An 18,838-nucleotide genomic window follows, 5' to 3' on the forward strand; every position below is an offset into this window, starting at 1 on the left:
ACATCATCACATCATCTCATCACACCGCCTGTGAGTGCCGCTGCCACGCCAGTTTACAAACGAGCGTTAGGTGACTAGTCCAAGGTACAGTTAATTAACGGACAGTCTGCATTTAAACTCAGGCAATCTAACTCTAGATCTAGTACTTCTAACTGTTACCCAAAGTGAAAATATACCTTAGAACTTAGAATCCAATGCATGCCAAAAGCTTATGTCAAATATGTCTATAGCAGAAGGATCTATTACATAACACTAAACATTCTTTAAAAGCACATGTTACTTTAAGACACTAAGATAACTAGATGAGTCATGTGGTAATGGCTTTGTGGTGTTGGTTAGTGTATTTTTCTAACTTCATCCGATGATTAAAACTGTGATAAATTTAACTACTACTATTGGTTATTCTGAATTTAAAAGAAAATAAAAGAACATGAAGAGAGGTATATTACCCCTATTTTTGATCAATATGCCATCAGAATTAAAATTAAATGACTACTAAAATAAAATACTAAAACAAAGTAATAAGTTAGATACTAGAATGTATTCTATAAAAATTACACAGCAAGATGAAAATAGTCTAAGGGCAAGTTTTATAAACCAAAGCAACCCCAGAAAATTTTATGTAACTGAAATAAAGGAGTAAGTAGAGAAAACTCAATTAAGAGGGACCTCTTTATTGCATATTTATAAAATAATAGTATAATAGTTATTAAAAATGGAGATGAAATATTTTATTTTTGGTATCTTGTGTTTTGCATCAATTTTTCAATCATCTTCACAATTTTTCAAAACTTGAACCTCTGCCCCATCCACCATTCAAAGAACAAATGATGAACAAACTATCCAACGGGTTCTTGTGAGAGACTTATTATCGAAGAGATTAATTAATAACTCATAAATAAACATCAGAGTTTTCAAAGAATACAATAAAAACAAAAGGTCAGAAGGCACCTCAAGATCACGTCGTGCCACTTTCCTCGTGCTTGTGTTTCAGTGCCTGTGACAGAATTCTGGTTAGTGACACTTTGGACAAAACGTGTCGTCTTTTGTGCGCACAGCATCAGACTACAGATACAACAGGGGGATTCTGATGTGTGTATCCGTACTAAGTAGGGCATAATTGATAATATGCTAAGAAAACAAAAAGTCAGGATTACAAAATGGGTATTTTTAGCACATTTAGTAACAGCTAGTTTTAAACTATCATTTTTGATGACCAAATTATATTTGACATAATTAAGGAACATATATTTTTAAAATATTGAAAACCCACGGTTACAACAGAACTGTTACATTAAACGAAGAAAGGAAAAGTCACATACATGGGGCTGAATGGCACTGAGGTTTTTCAAAGTCATTCTTTTGCGAGGCTTTCAGCCCACCTTTACATACATCAATAAAAAAAAAGTCTCTACTCAGCATGCTTGCAGCAAGAGGTGAAACAGGTGTTGATCACACAACTGCCTGACAACCATTCAGTGCTGATCACCGAACAAGCATGTTTATTTAATTATCCCAACAACCATAATTGAGCCACATCTAAGTTTCTGATGTCACTGACTTCAACTATTCAACTCCAGATAAACACTCAACTTAAAAAAAAAAAACCTGAAATAAGTGACAACTAGAAATGGCTGAATCATTGTACGTTTTAGACACAACCATTAATCTTAGTTTTGCTATATGCTATTTGGTACTTTTTGATTCAGTAGTTGGGATTAAAAAAAAAAGTTTCTGTATTCAAACCTATCTACAGAATGTCAATATAAAATGTGTGACTATATACATTTAATACACACATACACACATACACATACTCTCACATATCTAGAAACCAGCACTTAAGCACATCTCCAATTCTCACTAATGACTCAATAAATCATTTGTTACCTTAAGACCAGCTTAGACACTATAAGGCTGCAACATATGGCTAAAGAGGTCAAACACAAGCACCCACAGTCAGGCTGATTAAATTGTTCCTCCTCATGATTTTTCACAAGTAGTAATACCATTTATATAACAACTATGTCTCAATAACTTAGAATTCAGAGTATAAAACCAGTGTCATGAACATAAAACTCTCTCGCTGTTGAAAGAACACTCCTCCTTCAGCTATTTCCACTGATGATAAGAGGGCACACCAAACTAGATCGTGTTGAGCTGTACAAATGATCTTTACTCTTAATCTAAACAAACGTGTGTTAGAACATTCTGAAATGCTGCATCCTTTGACTTCTTCATCTTTTCAATTGCCCGATGCAGGTCCTGTTGTTGTACAGGTCGAATTTCATCTTCATCATGGCTAAAATGTAAAAAAAAAAAAAAAAACAGAACAACCCACGGATATTCACACAGCTTTAAAATACATCTCCCTAAAATATTTTACCAAGATTAAAAAATGAAGTCTCTTTCCCATCCAAAACAACCACAATTAACAGCTTAAGGAATTAATCTACACAGATAAGTATCTTAAAAATTTTTAGAAAACACGGACTGCCAAGAGGTAGGAAGCTTAAATGGCTGACTATAAACATTATAGCTTGGTTACAATCAAATACTTTACACTAAGAATATATAAGTGTGAAATTTGATCTAAATAGGATTATAATTCTAATGAATGAATAAAAAATTATTCCCATGAAAACTGGAATTAAAAAGTAGCAGTTGTAGGTATCTATTAATCATGTATGTGTTTGCTTTTGACCAACTGAAAAAAAATTCACTGCTATTAATAAAAACCAACTACTCTAAGTTCTCCCCACTTCAGGAAGAAGGAAACACAATCCAATATACAATGTCTCCTCTGTCATTTACAAACACTTAGGGAAAAAAATTCAGAGAAAAAGTTATGATAACCTAAGTACATTACCCACATTTTTCATACTGAAATGTAACATTTTCAGGGCTTTAAGGACAGCAGAGAAACAATTTTCATTAATGTAATTTAGGCAATAAACAGATGGAGTGACCCTCTCCACGAAGGGGCCCACGGAAACACTGAAGATAGGTCCAGAACCAGCGCAAGGAAAAACCACAGGTTAAAAGGGCGGCTTCCATATGCACCTCTCCATACCAAGAAACCTTTTTTGGCAAAGGTTGCTATGGCGATACAGTGTAATTAAGTGCATGAATAGGACAGGCAAATCCAGGTCACTTGGAGTGACAGCCTCAGGGGATGAATAAGGGGGACCGGGAAACAGCAGGGCAAGAGCTAGAGAATTCATTCCACACAAGCCCCCAGGGGACACTGGTTTGCTAAGAGTCACAGAAATTCTTCATTAGAAGGTTGATATTTTGAACAGGGGTTTAGAAATGGTCAGTGTTATACCAGTCTAGGGTGAATGACCTTATGGGAAACATAGGACACTGGTTTATCAGGGCTGAGATATTCCAGTTCACTAATACAGCTGGTACAAAATTGGTTTCTTAAGCTCCAAATACTTTGAAACTGGATTCAAGTAAAGTTTGCTGCTGTCACAAATGACTTCTTTTTTTAGTAAATACATTATTAACAAGTTGAAGTCTAGTCAGCAGCAACGTCCCCATAAATGTGAAATTTCTGGAAGACAAGGTACTCATTTCCATATGAAATGAAATTTAAAAATTAAAAAAAAAAAAAGACAATCTAGGGATATCAGAGCAAGTTTTCATGGTAGAAATGGGCAAGCCTCCATTTCTGTGAGCTTGATATAACCCAGTTCATGGATGTTCAGAGAAATTCACTTTTTACTTCTTTCTCTTCATTCCAGGTGCTCCCCATAACCACCCTCCCTTGCAAATTCATTTCCAGAACCCCCTTCAGAAAAAAGGCAATAAAGTTGGTGAATTTTTTATTTCAATTTATCTTTTTATTTCGTAAATAGAGCTGGTATTATAAAGCAAAACAGAAGACCTAGCCTAACCTGTTAATAACCTAAAAGCTCTAAAAGGGTCTGACAAATATTAAGAGATGAACTCTAAATATACATACCTTTCTTCCGATGTAGAATTAACATATTCTCTGACACAGAGGAGGGCAGCATCTCGACACATTTCTTTTAGGTCACTGCCTGAAAACCCATCAGTTTCCTGGGCAACTTCTAGCAGGTCCACATGCCTATCCACCTTAAACAAACATAAAACATACTTTAAAAAAAATATATAAAATACATGGCAAGAGATATATCCAAACACTTCTTAGAATTAAAGAAAGTTAAAGCATACTGGAACAGCAGGGGAGGAGAATCATTAGAAATTTTCAGTTCTAGAAGTTTTCTTTTTTTAACCATAAAAGTTTAAGATTTGAAATCTACTTTTCAGTAATTGTCACTATGACCAAAACTGAAATAAGTCTCACGAGACACTTCACAGAGTGATGGGGAAGAACAGGCATTCAAATATTGTTGGGTTGACTTTGGTACCTCTTAGGAAGGTCCCATGTTCTATAGAAAAGGGGCACTTTTCTATAATATAGTCAACATACATGGCGAACAGCCCGGATCATTAAGTCCTGAGTCCATTACGAAAATCATATTCCACTGACACACTCTAACCCTCATTTGAACTGTCATGCTGTGGTATTCTATTCTAATTCCTCAACACTCATTAAGCACCTATGGTTTTGCTCCCCAACTAAGCTTATATAGTGAAGCTAAGAAAGTGATCCTCCTGGGCACATAACAGACTTATAATTAAGCTTATAAGAAGGTTAAGAAGAGAAAGTCAATAGTTAATTACAGTAACTAACAGTAATAAATGATTCTTATGTGTCATTTGCTGTCCTAAGTACTTTACATGGATTATGCTCATTTAATCCTGTCAGGGAAGCATTCTCATTTTTAATTTCAGATAACAGTAAAACCTGTAGAGGTTAAATAAATTGCCCAACGTCACACCACAGACAGAGCCAGCATTTGAACACTGTGCAGGGAGATCCAGCTGTGTTTCTCCCCCTACCTAGCTAACCATTTGTCTTAACATTTATTTTCCCCAAGTTGATATGAAATGCCATCTTTATCTGTTACTAAATTCCCACTTGTCTTTGTGGAAAACTCAGTGTAAGTTAAGAGTAGCAACTCTGCACAAGGACAAGAAGAGGCTTGGAGGTAAGACGACATGGAGTCTACTGTTAACTCTGCAACTGGGACTTCCCATGCCAGTGTTCTCACTCCTAAATGTGGAGATTAAGTAGAGAGAAATCACATACTCATACACTCTCTGATAGAAAGAAAACTGAACCCAGAAGGGAAGTGTGAAGGAAAATGGTAAACTATATACAGATAAATGTAAATGAGTTCATATATAAACAGTAATAATAATCATTTAATTAAGGGTAGAGAACTAAGTGGGCTTCCCAGGTGGCACTCGTGGTAAAGAACCTGTCTGCCATTGCAGGAGCCATAAGAGACGTGGGTTTGATCCTTGGGTTGGGAGGATTCCCTGGAGGAGGGCAAGGAAACCCACTCCAGTATTCTTGCCTGGAGAGTCCCATGGACAGAGAAGCCTGGCAAGGGTCTCACAGAGTCAGACATGAATGAAGAGACTTAGTATGCAGGCACCTAGAGAACTAAGTAGCACTAAAAAAAGAACGTGTAACTTCCAAGTGACTAGAGGAAGAGGGGAAAAAGAATGAGGAACACAAGAGCAACACTGAGAATGAAGGCCTGCGGCAGAGGTAAGGGAACTGGAAGGTGGGAGCGGATGGTCTGGGTGGGCTGAGGGTGCGGGGAGTCCAAGGAGAAAAAAGGCTCAATAAATGGAAAGCACTAAAATAAGAAAGAATGAATCCAAATTTATCAACAATCACCACAAACACAAACAAATCATTACATAATGATAAAAAATAATTCACCAGAAAAATATAACAAACGGACAAATCTACAATAACACTGGGAGGTTTGTCACTTAACGTCTTACGTACTGATACATCAGAGCGTGAGCTCCTAGGGCTAGTTATAGTAATAGCTAGATCCGTGATGCGCTCAACAAACGCACAAGTTGACAACCTGATTACAAGAGTTCTGTGTACTTAGGACATTAGTCTCCTGTTGGTTACAGGGTTGCAAGTATTTCCCCGGTGGCCTGTCCTTTCACTTTGTTCATTTTATCTTGTCATACTTCTAGAAGTCTTAAGTTTGATTACAGTCAGACTTTTCTAACTTTGCAGTTTAACTTTTTTGTGTGTCTCAGGAATTCTTTTTTACATGTGTACTTAAGAAATCAGACATATCAGGATGTAGTTTCTCTATAGTTTGTAAAAGTGAGGAAGAAAAAAAAAAACTATACAACTATACCTATACATGAATTATGTATCTATCCACACATATTTATGGAAGTATACACTACCAACTTCAGGATAGTGCTGAGAGCTCTCCACAGCACGCTACCAATGATGGTGTAGGGTGGAGAGAGAGGGGAGGGGGTGTGTGAAGCAAAATATGTCAAGATCAACCTTTTAAGCTCAGGTGCTAGATTTAAAGTTATCTGTGTATGTGTTTACAACAAAGGACCTTCCAAATTATTCTTCGAGATGTTAAATATTAGTTGTCTTCCTCCTTCAAACAATCAATACCTCCACCCCATCCTTTGCTGAGCCACACTATGCTCTAACCACTCACAAATCTTGTTCATGGCAGGGTGAAAATGCCACAAAGATGAGCAGAACAAATATAAGAAAATAATAAGAAGAAGATTCCATTCACTGAGAGAGTAAGATTACTAACATAGCCTTCCATAAAGGTTAAAAGAAAGGCTCTCTCACTACTCTATGTAAACCTGTGTAACTTATTATGTAACTTCTCAGGATTTTGGCTTCCGCAAGTGTAAAATGGTATTAATATGCACTGCTTAAAATGAGGATTAAATAAAACTATGTATCACCACAATACGTGGCACACAGTAAGCACTGTAGAAGTAGCCCTTTTTAAGATCATGGTTCTAGACAAACCATGTAGTGAGAATTATTTTCATTAGGCAAGTATGAAGGAAATTCCCAAGTTAAAAAAGGTTTTGAATAATAGGAGCAAAACAGGATATATAATAAATTAATGAACTGCCAAAATAGCTTGAACACTGGCTGTCCACTGCATGGTAATCCAAGCATCTTATATATACATATATATTCACACACACATTTAATATAAATTATCAAACCAATTCTATGAGATTGTTGACATCTTCAATTTCTGAGTGAGAAAATGAGGCATAGAGATGCTAGTGGTATTTGCCCAAGGTCACACAGTAGGAAATGGTCAAGCCAGAATGGAGTCCTCAAGTGTCTCTTCTAAACCCAAGATTCTTAAATTTCCACTGTTACAGAAAACAGTGGAATATATACATTCAGGTTAGTCTGTATGGGGGAAAAAAACAACAACATTCTTACTGTAGTGTCAGATGTGATACTTTATTAGGTATAATGTTATTAGTTCTAATTCTTTCATACTTAACATTAAGCCAGAACCAGTATATCTTTTTTAAAAAAGTGAGCTGTATTAAGGATCTATCAATAAGGAATGTGAAAGACTGGAAAACAGTATCATTACAAAAGCTTCATTTTTTTCTTCAGAGAAGAAAAAACTCAAAATATAAGTCTATTTGTATGTTTGCATCAAAAACTCTAATTCTACTCAGGGATGAACAAGCATGATAGTGCTCATCTTATTAAATAAATTTGTGTGCTACTGATTTGAAGCATCTTTTAGCACAATTAATTTTTTTTCATATTCTATTAAACAATATGCCTCCAGCACAGTAATAGCAGCTAGTAGGAAATCAGACATTCCTATGTCAGCAATTATCCAGAGAGCATTCATATTCTGCATCATAAAACTGACTAAAGACTCATCTCCTGTACTTTCATGAGTAAGAAACTGAATGCTAAAAATTCCCTGTACCAATGACAAACCTAATTCTAAAAGAATTTCCAAAGATACTACAGTTTAAAAAGGCAGAATGCCCTATTATGTTGGCACAAAGTTCCATAACATTTGCTGGCAAGGCTACAGGGCATGAGGCACTCTATCTAACACCGCTGGCATAAAAGAGTAAATTGGCATGAACAAATTTGGCAACCACTACCAAAATTATAAGTGCTTCCCAGGTGGTGCTAGTGGTAAAGAACCCACTTGCCAATGCAGGAGACATAAGAGATGTGGGTTCAATCCCTGGGTCATGAAGATTCCCTGCAGGAGGGCATCCATGCCTGGAGAATCCCATGGAGAGAGGAGCCTGGCAGGCTATAGTCCATAGGGTCGCAAAGAGCTGGACATGACTGAATTAACTTAGCACAGCCACACCAAAATTATAAATATCATACTCTTTGATCTGCTGCTGCTGCTGCTGCTAAGTCACTTCAGTCATGTCCAACTCTGTATGACCCGACTCCATAGCCAGCAGCCCACCAGGCTCCCCGTCCCTGGGATTCTCCGGGCGAGAACACTGGAGTGGGTTGCCATTTCCTTCTCCAATGGATCAAAGTGAAAAGTGAAAGTGAAGTCGCTCCGTTGTGTCTGACTCTTAGCGACCCCATGGACTGTAGCCCACCAGGCTTCTCCATCCATGGGATTCTCCAGGCAAGAGTACTGGAGTGGGGTGCCAGTGCCTTCTCCGATACGCTTTGATCTAGTAACTTTTTTTCTAGGAAATTCACCCCACTAATGTTTCTGGCACAAGTGCCAAATGACACATGTACAAGGTTGTTCGATGCACCGTTTTTGTAAGAGTGGAAGACCAGAATCAACCCAAACGTCCTTCAGTGCGGCACTGATTAAAGAAACTACAGTATACCCATGCGATGGACCCTATGCAGTGCAAAGGAAAAAAAGAGAACAGAATGAGGAAACCATAGGCTACTATGGAATCTCAAAGATTAAGTGAAAAAAGGCAACACACAGAACACTGGATAAGCTTTATTAATGTGGCTTATGTAGAAAAGGCGAGAGGAGTAATAGTATATTCTAATTTGCTTGTATAGGCATAATGCCATCTGAAAGGATACATAAGAAACATAAGAGAGAAATGAGACTTTTCCCTGTATATCATTTAATATATGTATTTTAACTTTTGAAACATGTGACTGCACTATTTTTAAAAACCTTAAATTATTAAAGATTATGATTATCATATATTTTTAATTCTAATTTTCAACTTCAAAAAGTATTCCAATTAAATGAAAAACAAAACCTCCCCATACTTCTCTGCAAAAACAAATGTATAAAACTTGAAACTGGTCTGAAAAATATCAGAGGATTTTAATCTACAGATATGAAAACACAAGGTTATTTAAAAAGCCTTTAATTATCTTTAATTAGTTCAAATATGCCATGGTGATTGAGTTATACAAGCAACCAAGAGTTCTACAGTAATTTACAAGTTCAAAACTATATTATTCTCAGATTCCTTTTTCATTTCTAAAATGATTTTATGAACATAATTTTTTCTTTATTTATAGGATGGGGAAAAACTGTAATTTTCTACTTACATTTTCATTTTTCAAGATGAGTTTCAGGATTGCTTCTCTTTGTTTCAGAGCCTAAAAGCAGGATAATTCTCAATTAGCATTAAAAAAATAAGGATCAACTAATTTTCCTACTATTTCTTCCTTTCCTTGTAAACTACCCAATACCTACAGGAAATGACAGAAACTCTGACAGGTCATGGAAACTTTTGACTAAAGCAAGGTCTAATTCTAGACTCTAGACTAATCATTTATGGTTCTTGTACTGAACTGTAACTTCTTATTCTGAATCCCCAGTGCCTAGCACATGCCTTGAAATGAATGACCAATGTCTTTCCTCTATAGCTCTGCAAATCTCCTTTTCTACATTTAAGAAACTTCTGAAAACTCATTACTGCCATAAAATTTTTACCAGTAACTAGATGAGATGGCAAGAACACCTGCTTGGTTCTTCCACTCAACATGTAACTTCCATGTCCACTGATTTGTGTTAGTGAATTTTATTTAGTGTTGATAGTGTATTTCTTTATATGCTTGTATGCTTTTGCCTCCAGTGATGCTGCCTAATACTGTACTAGGAACAGGAGTTTTTCAAAGAACATCTTGCTGCTGCTGCTGCTAAGTCACTTCAGTCGTGTCCGATTCTGTGCGACCCCATAGACGGCAGCCCACCAGGCTCCTCCGTCCATGGGATTCTCCAGGCAAGAGTACTGGAGTGGGGTGCCATTGCCTTCTCCGAAAAGAATATCTTACATATATAGTAAATACAAATGCTTTTAAAAATTATTGTGGGTGAACTCCTCCTGCCTATTCCCACAACTGCTAAAAAAAAAAAAAAAAGGAGAGCCAGTTACCAGGAATATCGAATTAAATGATGTGAAAATCAAAACCAAACCAAACTGCTGTTTCTGTAACTCAACTGTGTTAAGTATAAAGGTTAATTTGGTATGTTATGTGATCACCAATAAGTACTTGCTGTTAATCAACATTTAACTTGGAAAGGAATTTTAAGGTAAGGTTTATCATATACTTTGATATCACAGTTATGCATAAGAAAAAAAATCACCCTATAAAATGTGTGTGTTCACTAAAAACAGAATGAAAGGGAGATTAAAAAATCCCAGTTTCTGCATTAACAGTATACAAATTTATGACAAACTTGATAAAATGTGTTACACAACCCATTCTGAACTCACACAATAAATATATTAAACTTACAACTTTAGCAAGGGCTACTTTACAGGCTGTTGTACCCTATGTTCTATTCTACTAACGTACATCAAAACCCTTTGTTTGCTATTAGACTACAAGCAGAGATTCTATCAATGTAATCTTTATTTTCAGAACCACTGAAGTGAACTAATTATTTCTAAAAATATTCTGATGTTCTGGTAATAAAATCACATATCTTGTATGAAGCATATAAAGGTCACCTAAAACTTCAGCAGTCAACCCTTTCCGCTCATAACCACTGATTTTCCTTGGCGCCTTGTAACTGAATATCCCCTAAAGTCTCCATTAAATATGGGCTTCCACACCTCCTTGCCTTTGTTCACTGTGGCAAAAAAGCATTTCCTTGCTTCAATTCAGTTCAGTTCAGTCGCTCAGTCGTGCTCGACTCTTTGCAACCCATGAACCGCAGCACACCAGGCCTCCCTGTCCATCACCAACTCCTGGAGTTCACCCAAACTCATGTCCATCGAGTCGGTGATGCCATCCAGCCATGTCATCCTCTGTTGTCCCCTTCTCCTCCCGCCTTCAATCTTTCCTAGCATCAGGATCTTTTCAAATGAGTCAGTTCCTACCATCCTTCATCCTTCAAGCCCAGCTGGATTCTGTAAATTGCACTAACTCCTCAGATAGAATTATTAGTTTTCATCATCACCTCAGGTCCTTGCAGTTGGTTACACATATCTTTGTAAAGTACATATTGCATTATTTATTTTTGTGTCTGGCTCCCCCTGCAATACAGAGTTCTTTTAGGACAGGGGCCATGTTCTATTCATCAGAACCTAGTGGGTATCTGACATACAAGCTCAATAAATATTAATCAAATTTTCCAGTCTCCCGTATCACATTAAAAAATCTCTCCACTGAATTATCAGGTAAATTCTCTAATAGACTGCCTAAGTAAATGTATACCCTCCAGAGGAATCAGAGGCTGTAGCTGTAGCAAACAGTCGACCAGAGTAATTTTACAGAGATCACAACTACCAATTTTACATAACCATGTTTACAGAGACAAACTGTTAGGTTAAAGAATATAAAATAGGGCAAAAGTTTCCAGCCAGAGATTTTAAATTTGAAAGGAGTGACAGTGGAAGTTCTAAACAGCGATCCATGTAACATGATGTTTGCACGCTGCACAGTCTAGTACTAACCCTGTTTGTTTTTTCTTTTTTAATCTAAAAGCAGACAAAACTCAAGATTTGGGGATTCTGTGTAACAGAGTATCAGCAAGTTATCATCCTCTACTTGAGGGTACTTTTAACCAGCAAAAAAGAGTGCTGTAAGTTACAACTGGATCAACACCAATCTCAGATTTTCATTCTTATATTAAAGTGCAATATCGTACTTACTGGTTACTCATTAATCCTGTCAGAGGAAAGCACCAATTGCAACTACTAATAATTAATCAAATAAATAGCAGATGTTCTCCCTGTCCAGCCTTCTGAACAGAACAGTTCTTTAACCCTAAAACCCCTAATTTCATCCTATCCTAAAACAAATCGATAATTTACATTTTCTTGCTACATTCTAAAGAAAATCACTAACATGTCTAGGGAAACTTTAGGTAATTCTATACACTGAAGAGACGCAAATGTATACAGACGTAAACAACACTCATCTCAAAGACAGTACAAAGGCAAGAAAAGGAGTAGAAAGGACACCAGTAATTATGGGGTTCTTGCTCTATTCCTTCCCTGCCTGTGATAAATAATAAGTCTTATTTTTTAATCATTCCCTTCCTGAAGTCGCAGATAAAGATCTGCAAAAAATGAATATATAACTGTTCATAATATCAATCAAACCCACTTACAGGCTGGTTGATATGGAATCTCGTGGGCATTCTCCTCATTATAGCTGAATCCAGATCCTGAGGACGATTAGTAGCTCCCATCACGATGACCTAAATATATAAAGAAAACAAAGCTATTAAATATACCAGTAATACTCCTTTTAAGTTGTTACTACTAGGGCTTAGAAGATATAGAAAATTAAGTGGGGCTTATACAAAATCTTCTATAAGAAATCTGTTTTAATCCAGTATTACTCAAATATTTATAGATACAAATCAAAGTTAATCCTAAATAGATCAAATGATAGCAGAGCTGGTAAGACTGTTGCATTTCACCAGACTTCTAGTAACTAAAAAAATATATTATTCAGTTATGAAGGAATTATAAAAATTTAAAAAAACCTCCTGTATTTTGCAAAATATGGTCACTTGATCGCTACATGTTGAATAACTGAAAGCTATTTATGTTATAACAGCTTGGCAGTATATGTGACAGAATAATTCAAGTCCTTTAATAATATTAAGGAGAGAATCGTTTCCCTACCAGAGTCTGAGGATTCTGGTAATAGTAATATACATACTGTGTATTTTTTCCTCTAGAGTTCACACCATCATTTCATGGTACTATCAGCACTGCAGGTAGAATCTTCTTAATAATAATAGAACCTCAAGCAATCCAACTTTACACAAGGGCAACAAAATAAAAGCAGACATCAAAATGCTGGGTAGAATATTAAAAAAATAGAAAAGAAAAAAAAATTGCTGGCGGCCCTACCAGCCTCTGAGTCTATGCCACTTATGTATAAAGGATATAGAGATGAAAAATCAACAAGAATAAAGACAAAGATACACAAAACAATGTAATTTCTGAAGGGCTTCAATATTACTGTTATTATTGATATTTCTGTATAATACAATAAACATATACATCTGCTCTCTAAAATGAAATTAATTGGTATTCTAATGAAAACTTTTATTTCAGCCTGAGATGTCTTAGGTTTTTGAAATAGTCTGAAATCTAACTCCAGAACATGTTGAAAAATCCACTATGTTTTATATTCTACTTCTACTCTTTACATTAAATGTCACTCAACAGCCAAATTACTTTCAATTAACCAGGAGAGACTGCCATCTACAGGGAAAAAATATAAATACAAATTTGAGAAAAAGTTCCAAAACATAATACAATTTTATAGTTGGTTTAACTGGTCCTCAAGTCAAAATATTAATGCTCTTACCTGTTTCTCTTTATTGACTTTTTACAACTCTATAAAACTAATAAGGAAAATTTCTACCCAATGTAAAACAAAATTTATCTTTAGAAGTGATCAAATGAGTTCGTTTTTTATACGAGCAAAGATCAACATTAAGTACGTTCTGAGATAGAGTATTCATAAGATATTGAAAGAGAGACTCTAAGTGACATGGAAGCTTGTTGAAGATGGACTCTATTAGGTTGAGAATCACAAAAGCCATTGTGGTTGAGGAAGTACCGAGAAAAAACTCAAAAGGGGGCTGAAATTTGAGAAATATTCTAGGTAAACAAACAGCCTAACACAAAAGCCCACTATGAAAGAGTAAACCCTAAAAATTAGGATCAAGGAATACAGACAGTTTAGCACAACATGGTCTAATGAATACATGTAAGGTAACAACAGATATCCATGATGAATAAGCAAAGCAAGAGTGACCGACATTACTTAAAGAAGCAAATTTTAAGTGGCAAAACTGATAACATTTACATATATATTAACTCTAGTGCAGATAAGCTAAAATTAAAAATGGGAAGCAACAGTAATTTTTTTGTATTTATGTAGCAAAATTAACGCACATTTTAGGTATTAGTTAAGACTGAACTGACGATTTTAAAAAAATCTTTAAGACAAAATATTAAAAAATTTTTTAAAATTATTTTACATTTAAAACAATCAGATCTAAATATACATCTCAAAAGTTGAACTATGTCAATTAATCCCCTAAAAACAATGTTAGCTTTTGTGTCTCATGTATTTCAAGATGAATATGTCATCAGCCAACTTGGATTTCCAGTAGCAGTGACAGGCTTAATGGGGTCATGCAACTATTTCAGTTTCCTCTGTGGCAAGAACCCCACCATGGGGCTTTGGATGAAGCAGCTCTGAAGTATACTTCATTCAGATATTATTATTTCCTTGGTTTTAAAACTATACTCTGGTAAGATATAATATTAAATTATTTTCTCTTACAGGCACTAACTAGTCAATTCTCTGCATATTATAAATACTATTGCTTAGGAGATAATTAGTTTTTGGAAACCTACACACCAATCTCATTGAATAGATTTACCAGAACCAATTATTAATAAAAATCATTTCTATTAATTCACCTACATTTATCTCTGTTGTGCTTTCTTCTCTAATCATCCAACACTAAAGGCAATTTCTTCAAAATGAAATTATATTTTCATAAAAGGGACTTTCCTGGTGGCTCAGATGGTAAAGAATCTGCCTACAGTGCAGGAGACCCAGGTTCAAACCCTGGGTTGGGCAGATCTCCTGGAGAAGAAACTAGCAACCCACTCCAGTATTCTTGCCTGTAGAATTTCATGGAAAGAGGAGCCTGGGGGACTATAGGAGTAGCCTATAGCTACTCCCTATAGGAGTTGATAGGGTCACAAAGAGTTGGACATGACCGAGCGATTAACAAAAGTGACGTAGAAGGAGGATATGAGGCTTAATTTTCTTCCTGAGAATTATGTCTCAGGACTTTTGATCTGTGGTAATGTGACAAAGGATATCCTTAAACTCTGGCTACAAAATATGTAAAAATTAATAATAAGGTATTAAAAAGAAAACCTCAAATTAAACAATAAGTCTGCAAAAAAGTAAAGGAATTAAACTGACAGGTTTATTTATCAGTAAAGCTTATCCATATAATGGAGGTAAGCAGGGGCAGAAGTTGACTGCATAACATATGGATGTGAACAGATCTTAGACAGTGGGGTGTGCTGGACATCTGACACGCTAGAGGGCCTCATAAGAGCATTCTACATAAAGCTGGACTCATCAAGTACTATCACCTGAGAAACATGGTGAAAAATAAGGAAACCTACTCAGCAGAGTCAAGCCTTGGTTCTTGGTAAGACACAGAAACTTACACATATAAACATATGAACATAAACAGCTACAGTGATCAAAACAGTATGTTACTGGCACAAAGACAGATTTATAGATCAATGGAACAGGACAGAAAGCTCAGAAATAAATCCACACACCTATGATCAATTAATCTACAACAAAGGAAGCAAGAATACACAATGGAGAAAAGACAGTCTCTTCAATAAGTGGTGCTGGGAAAACTGGACAGCTTCATGTAGAAGAATGGAATGAGAACATTCTCTAACACTATACACAAAAATAAACTCAAAATGGATTAAAGAACCAGATGCTTAAAACTCTTAGAGAAAAACATAGGCAGAACACTGACATAAACTACAGCAGTTTTTGGATCCACCTCCAAGACTAATGAAAATAAAACCAAAAATAAACACATGGGACCCAATTATTAATTTCCAAAATAAACAAACAGCTTATGTAGTTTAATATCAAAATAATAAACAACCTGATAAAAAAAATGGGCAGAAGACCTAAGTAGACATTTCTCTAAAGAAGACATACCGATGGCCAATAAGCACACAAAAAGATGCTCAAGATCGCTAATTATTTAAGAAATGGCAATCAAAACTACAATGAGGTATCTATCACTTACATGGGTCAGAATGGCCATCATCAAAAAATCTATAATCAATCAATGCTGGAGAGGGTGTACAGAAAAGGGAATGCTCCTACACTGTTGGTGGGAATATAATTCAGTGCAGCCACTAAGGAGAGCAGTACAGAGGTTCCTTAAAAACTAAAAATAGAGCTAACATATGATCCAGCAATCCCACTAGTGGGCATATATCTGGAGAAAACCATAATTTCACAAGATACATTAACCGCAATGATCACAGAAGGACTATTTACAATAGCCAAGACATGGAAGCAACCTAAATGCCCAATGAGAGAACAACAGACTGATTCAAACTTGGAAAGGGAGTATGTCAAGGCTGTACATTGTCACTATGGATATTTAAGTTATATGCAGAGTACATAATGTGAAATGTCGGGCTGCATGAATCACAAGCTGGAATCAAGACTGCCAGGAGAAATATCAACAACCTCAGATATGCAGATAATATCACTCTAATGGCAGAAAGCAAAGAGGAACTAGAGTCTCTTCACGAGGGTGAAAGAGGAGCTGGCTTAACCTCATCATTCAAAAAACTATGATCATGGCACCTGGTTGCATGACTTCATTTCAAATAGAAGGGGAAAAAGTGGAACCAGTGACAAGTTTTCTTTTCTTGGGCTCCAAAATCACTATGGACAGTGATAGCAGCCATGAAATTAAGACACTTGCTCCTTGGAAGAAAAGCCATAACAAACCTAGACAACATATTAAAAAGCAGAGACATCACTTTGCTGACAAAAGTCCAGACAGTCAAAGCTATGGTTTTTCCAGTAGTTACGTGTGGATGTGAGAGTTGGACTACAAAGAAGGCTAGGCACCAAAGAACTGATGCTTTTGAATTATGGTACTGGAGAAGACTCCTGAGAGTCCCTTGGACTGCAAGCAGATCAAACCAGTCATTCCTAGAGATCAACCCTGAATATTCATTGGGCGGACTGATGCTGAAGTTGAAGCTTCAACACTTTGGCCACTTGATGCAAAGAGCTGATTCGTTGGAAAGCACTGGAGAAGGGGGCAGCAGAGGAAGAGATGGCTAGATAATATCACTGACTCAAGATACATTAACAAGATACATTAGTGGACATGAGTTTGAGCAAACTCCGGGAGATAGTGATAGACAGGGAAGCCTGGCGTGCTACAATCCAAGGGGTCACAAAGAGTCGGACATGGCTGAGCGACTTAACAACAACAGAGGAATGGATAAAGAAGATGTGGTACATACATACAATGGACTATTACTCAGCCATAAAAAGGAATAAAATAATGACAACTGCAGCAATACAGATCTAGAGATTATCATACTAAATGAAGTATTTCAGACAGAACGACAAATATCACATGATGTCACTTCTATGTGGAATCTGCAACAGAAGCCGATTGACAGAACATAGAAAACAAACTTAAGGATACCAAAAGGGAGAAGTGTGAGAGAGGGATAACAGAGTCTGGGGTTACTACACTATTATACAAAAAAATTAAGTGACAGAAGAACTGAGAGTAAAGACTAGAAGGACTTAGGATAAGAGTCAAAAGAAATGTACAGAATACTCAGAGCTAGTCACTTCCTTTTCTGTGACATAATACCTGGTTTTTCTCTCTTCTGTTGTATTTGTTTTGGGCATTTGGGAAATCTTTTTTAACATTTTATTAATTATGAAGCCCTCAATGGATGAGGGAAAAGGCAACAGCACCCCACTCCAGTACTCTTGCCTGGAAAATCACATGGACGGAGGAGCCTGGTAGGCTGCAGTCCATGGGGTTGCTAAGAGTTGGGCACGACTGAGCGACTTCACTTTCATTTTTCACTTTCATGCATTGGAGAAGGAAATGGCAACCCACTCCAGTGTTCTTGCCTGGAGAATCCCAGGGACAGGGGAGCCTGGTGGGCTGTGGCCTATGGGGTCGCACAGAGTCGGACACGACTGAAGCGACTTAGCAGCAGCAAAATGGATGAAGACATAAACAAATCATACTCTTTCAGATTCTCACCATTTATGGATAAGTATAATTTATGAAAAAAAATTGTAAAAAAGCTTAACAAACAACTGGACACATTTTCTACCACCATCAACAATAACACAAAATACAGCAGATTTCTAATACCTGGCAGCTATGATCAGTATCCAATCCATCCCAGAGACTCATAAACTGAGCTTTCATCATGGCTGTAGCTTCATGGTCAGAACTGGAACGGTTTCGTAGAAAGGAGTCTAGAAGAAAAAAAACGTTAACCTTAGAAATTAACAATAAATTATTTATTCTTTCAGTTCAGTTCAGTTCAGTCGCTCAGTCGTGTCCGACTCTTTGCAACCCCATGAATCACAGCACGTCAGGCCTCCCTGTCCATCACCAACTTCCAGAGTTTACCCAAACTCATGTCTGAGTCCGTGATGTCATCTAGCCATCTCATCCTCTGTCGTCCCCTTCTCCTCCTGCTCCCAATCCCTCCCAGCATCAGGGTCTTTTCAAATGAGTCAACTCTTCACATGAGGTGGCCAAAGTACTGGAGTTTCAGCCTCAGCATCGGTCCTTCCAATGAACACCCAGGACTGATCTCCTTTAGGATGGACTGGTTGGATCTCCTTGCAGTCCAAGGGACTCTCAAGAGCTGTTCA

The 18,838-nt window shown here is 36.7% G+C and overlaps 1 protein-coding gene across 1 annotated transcript in view; it reads right to left on the bottom strand.

The window, feature by feature from the left end:
- Nucleotides 1–654: 654 nt before the first annotated feature.
- Nucleotides 655–18,838, bottom strand: part of ATAD1 (ATPase family, AAA domain containing 1) — a 40,602-nt gene continuing 22,418 nt past the window's right edge. The window contains exons 6-10 of the mRNA XM_010838477.1: nt 18,327–18,433; nt 12,474–12,563; nt 9,458–9,508; nt 3,971–4,104; nt 655–2,302 (exon numbers count right to left, since the gene is read on the bottom strand). Coding sequence (XP_010836779.1) covers nt 2,182–2,302; nt 3,971–4,104; nt 9,458–9,508; nt 12,474–12,563; nt 18,327–18,433 — 503 coding nt within the window. The 3' untranslated portion in view covers nt 655–2,181. The remainder of the gene's footprint in view (nt 2,303–3,970; nt 4,105–9,457; nt 9,509–12,473; nt 12,564–18,326; nt 18,434–18,838) is intronic.

The sequence above is a fragment of the Bison bison genome, unplaced genomic scaffold (assembly GCF_000754665.1).
Source record: "Bison bison bison isolate TAMUID 2011002044 unplaced genomic scaffold, Bison_UMD1.0 scf7180017864097, whole genome shotgun sequence".
NCBI lineage: Eukaryota > Metazoa > Chordata > Mammalia > Artiodactyla > Bovidae > Bison > Bison bison.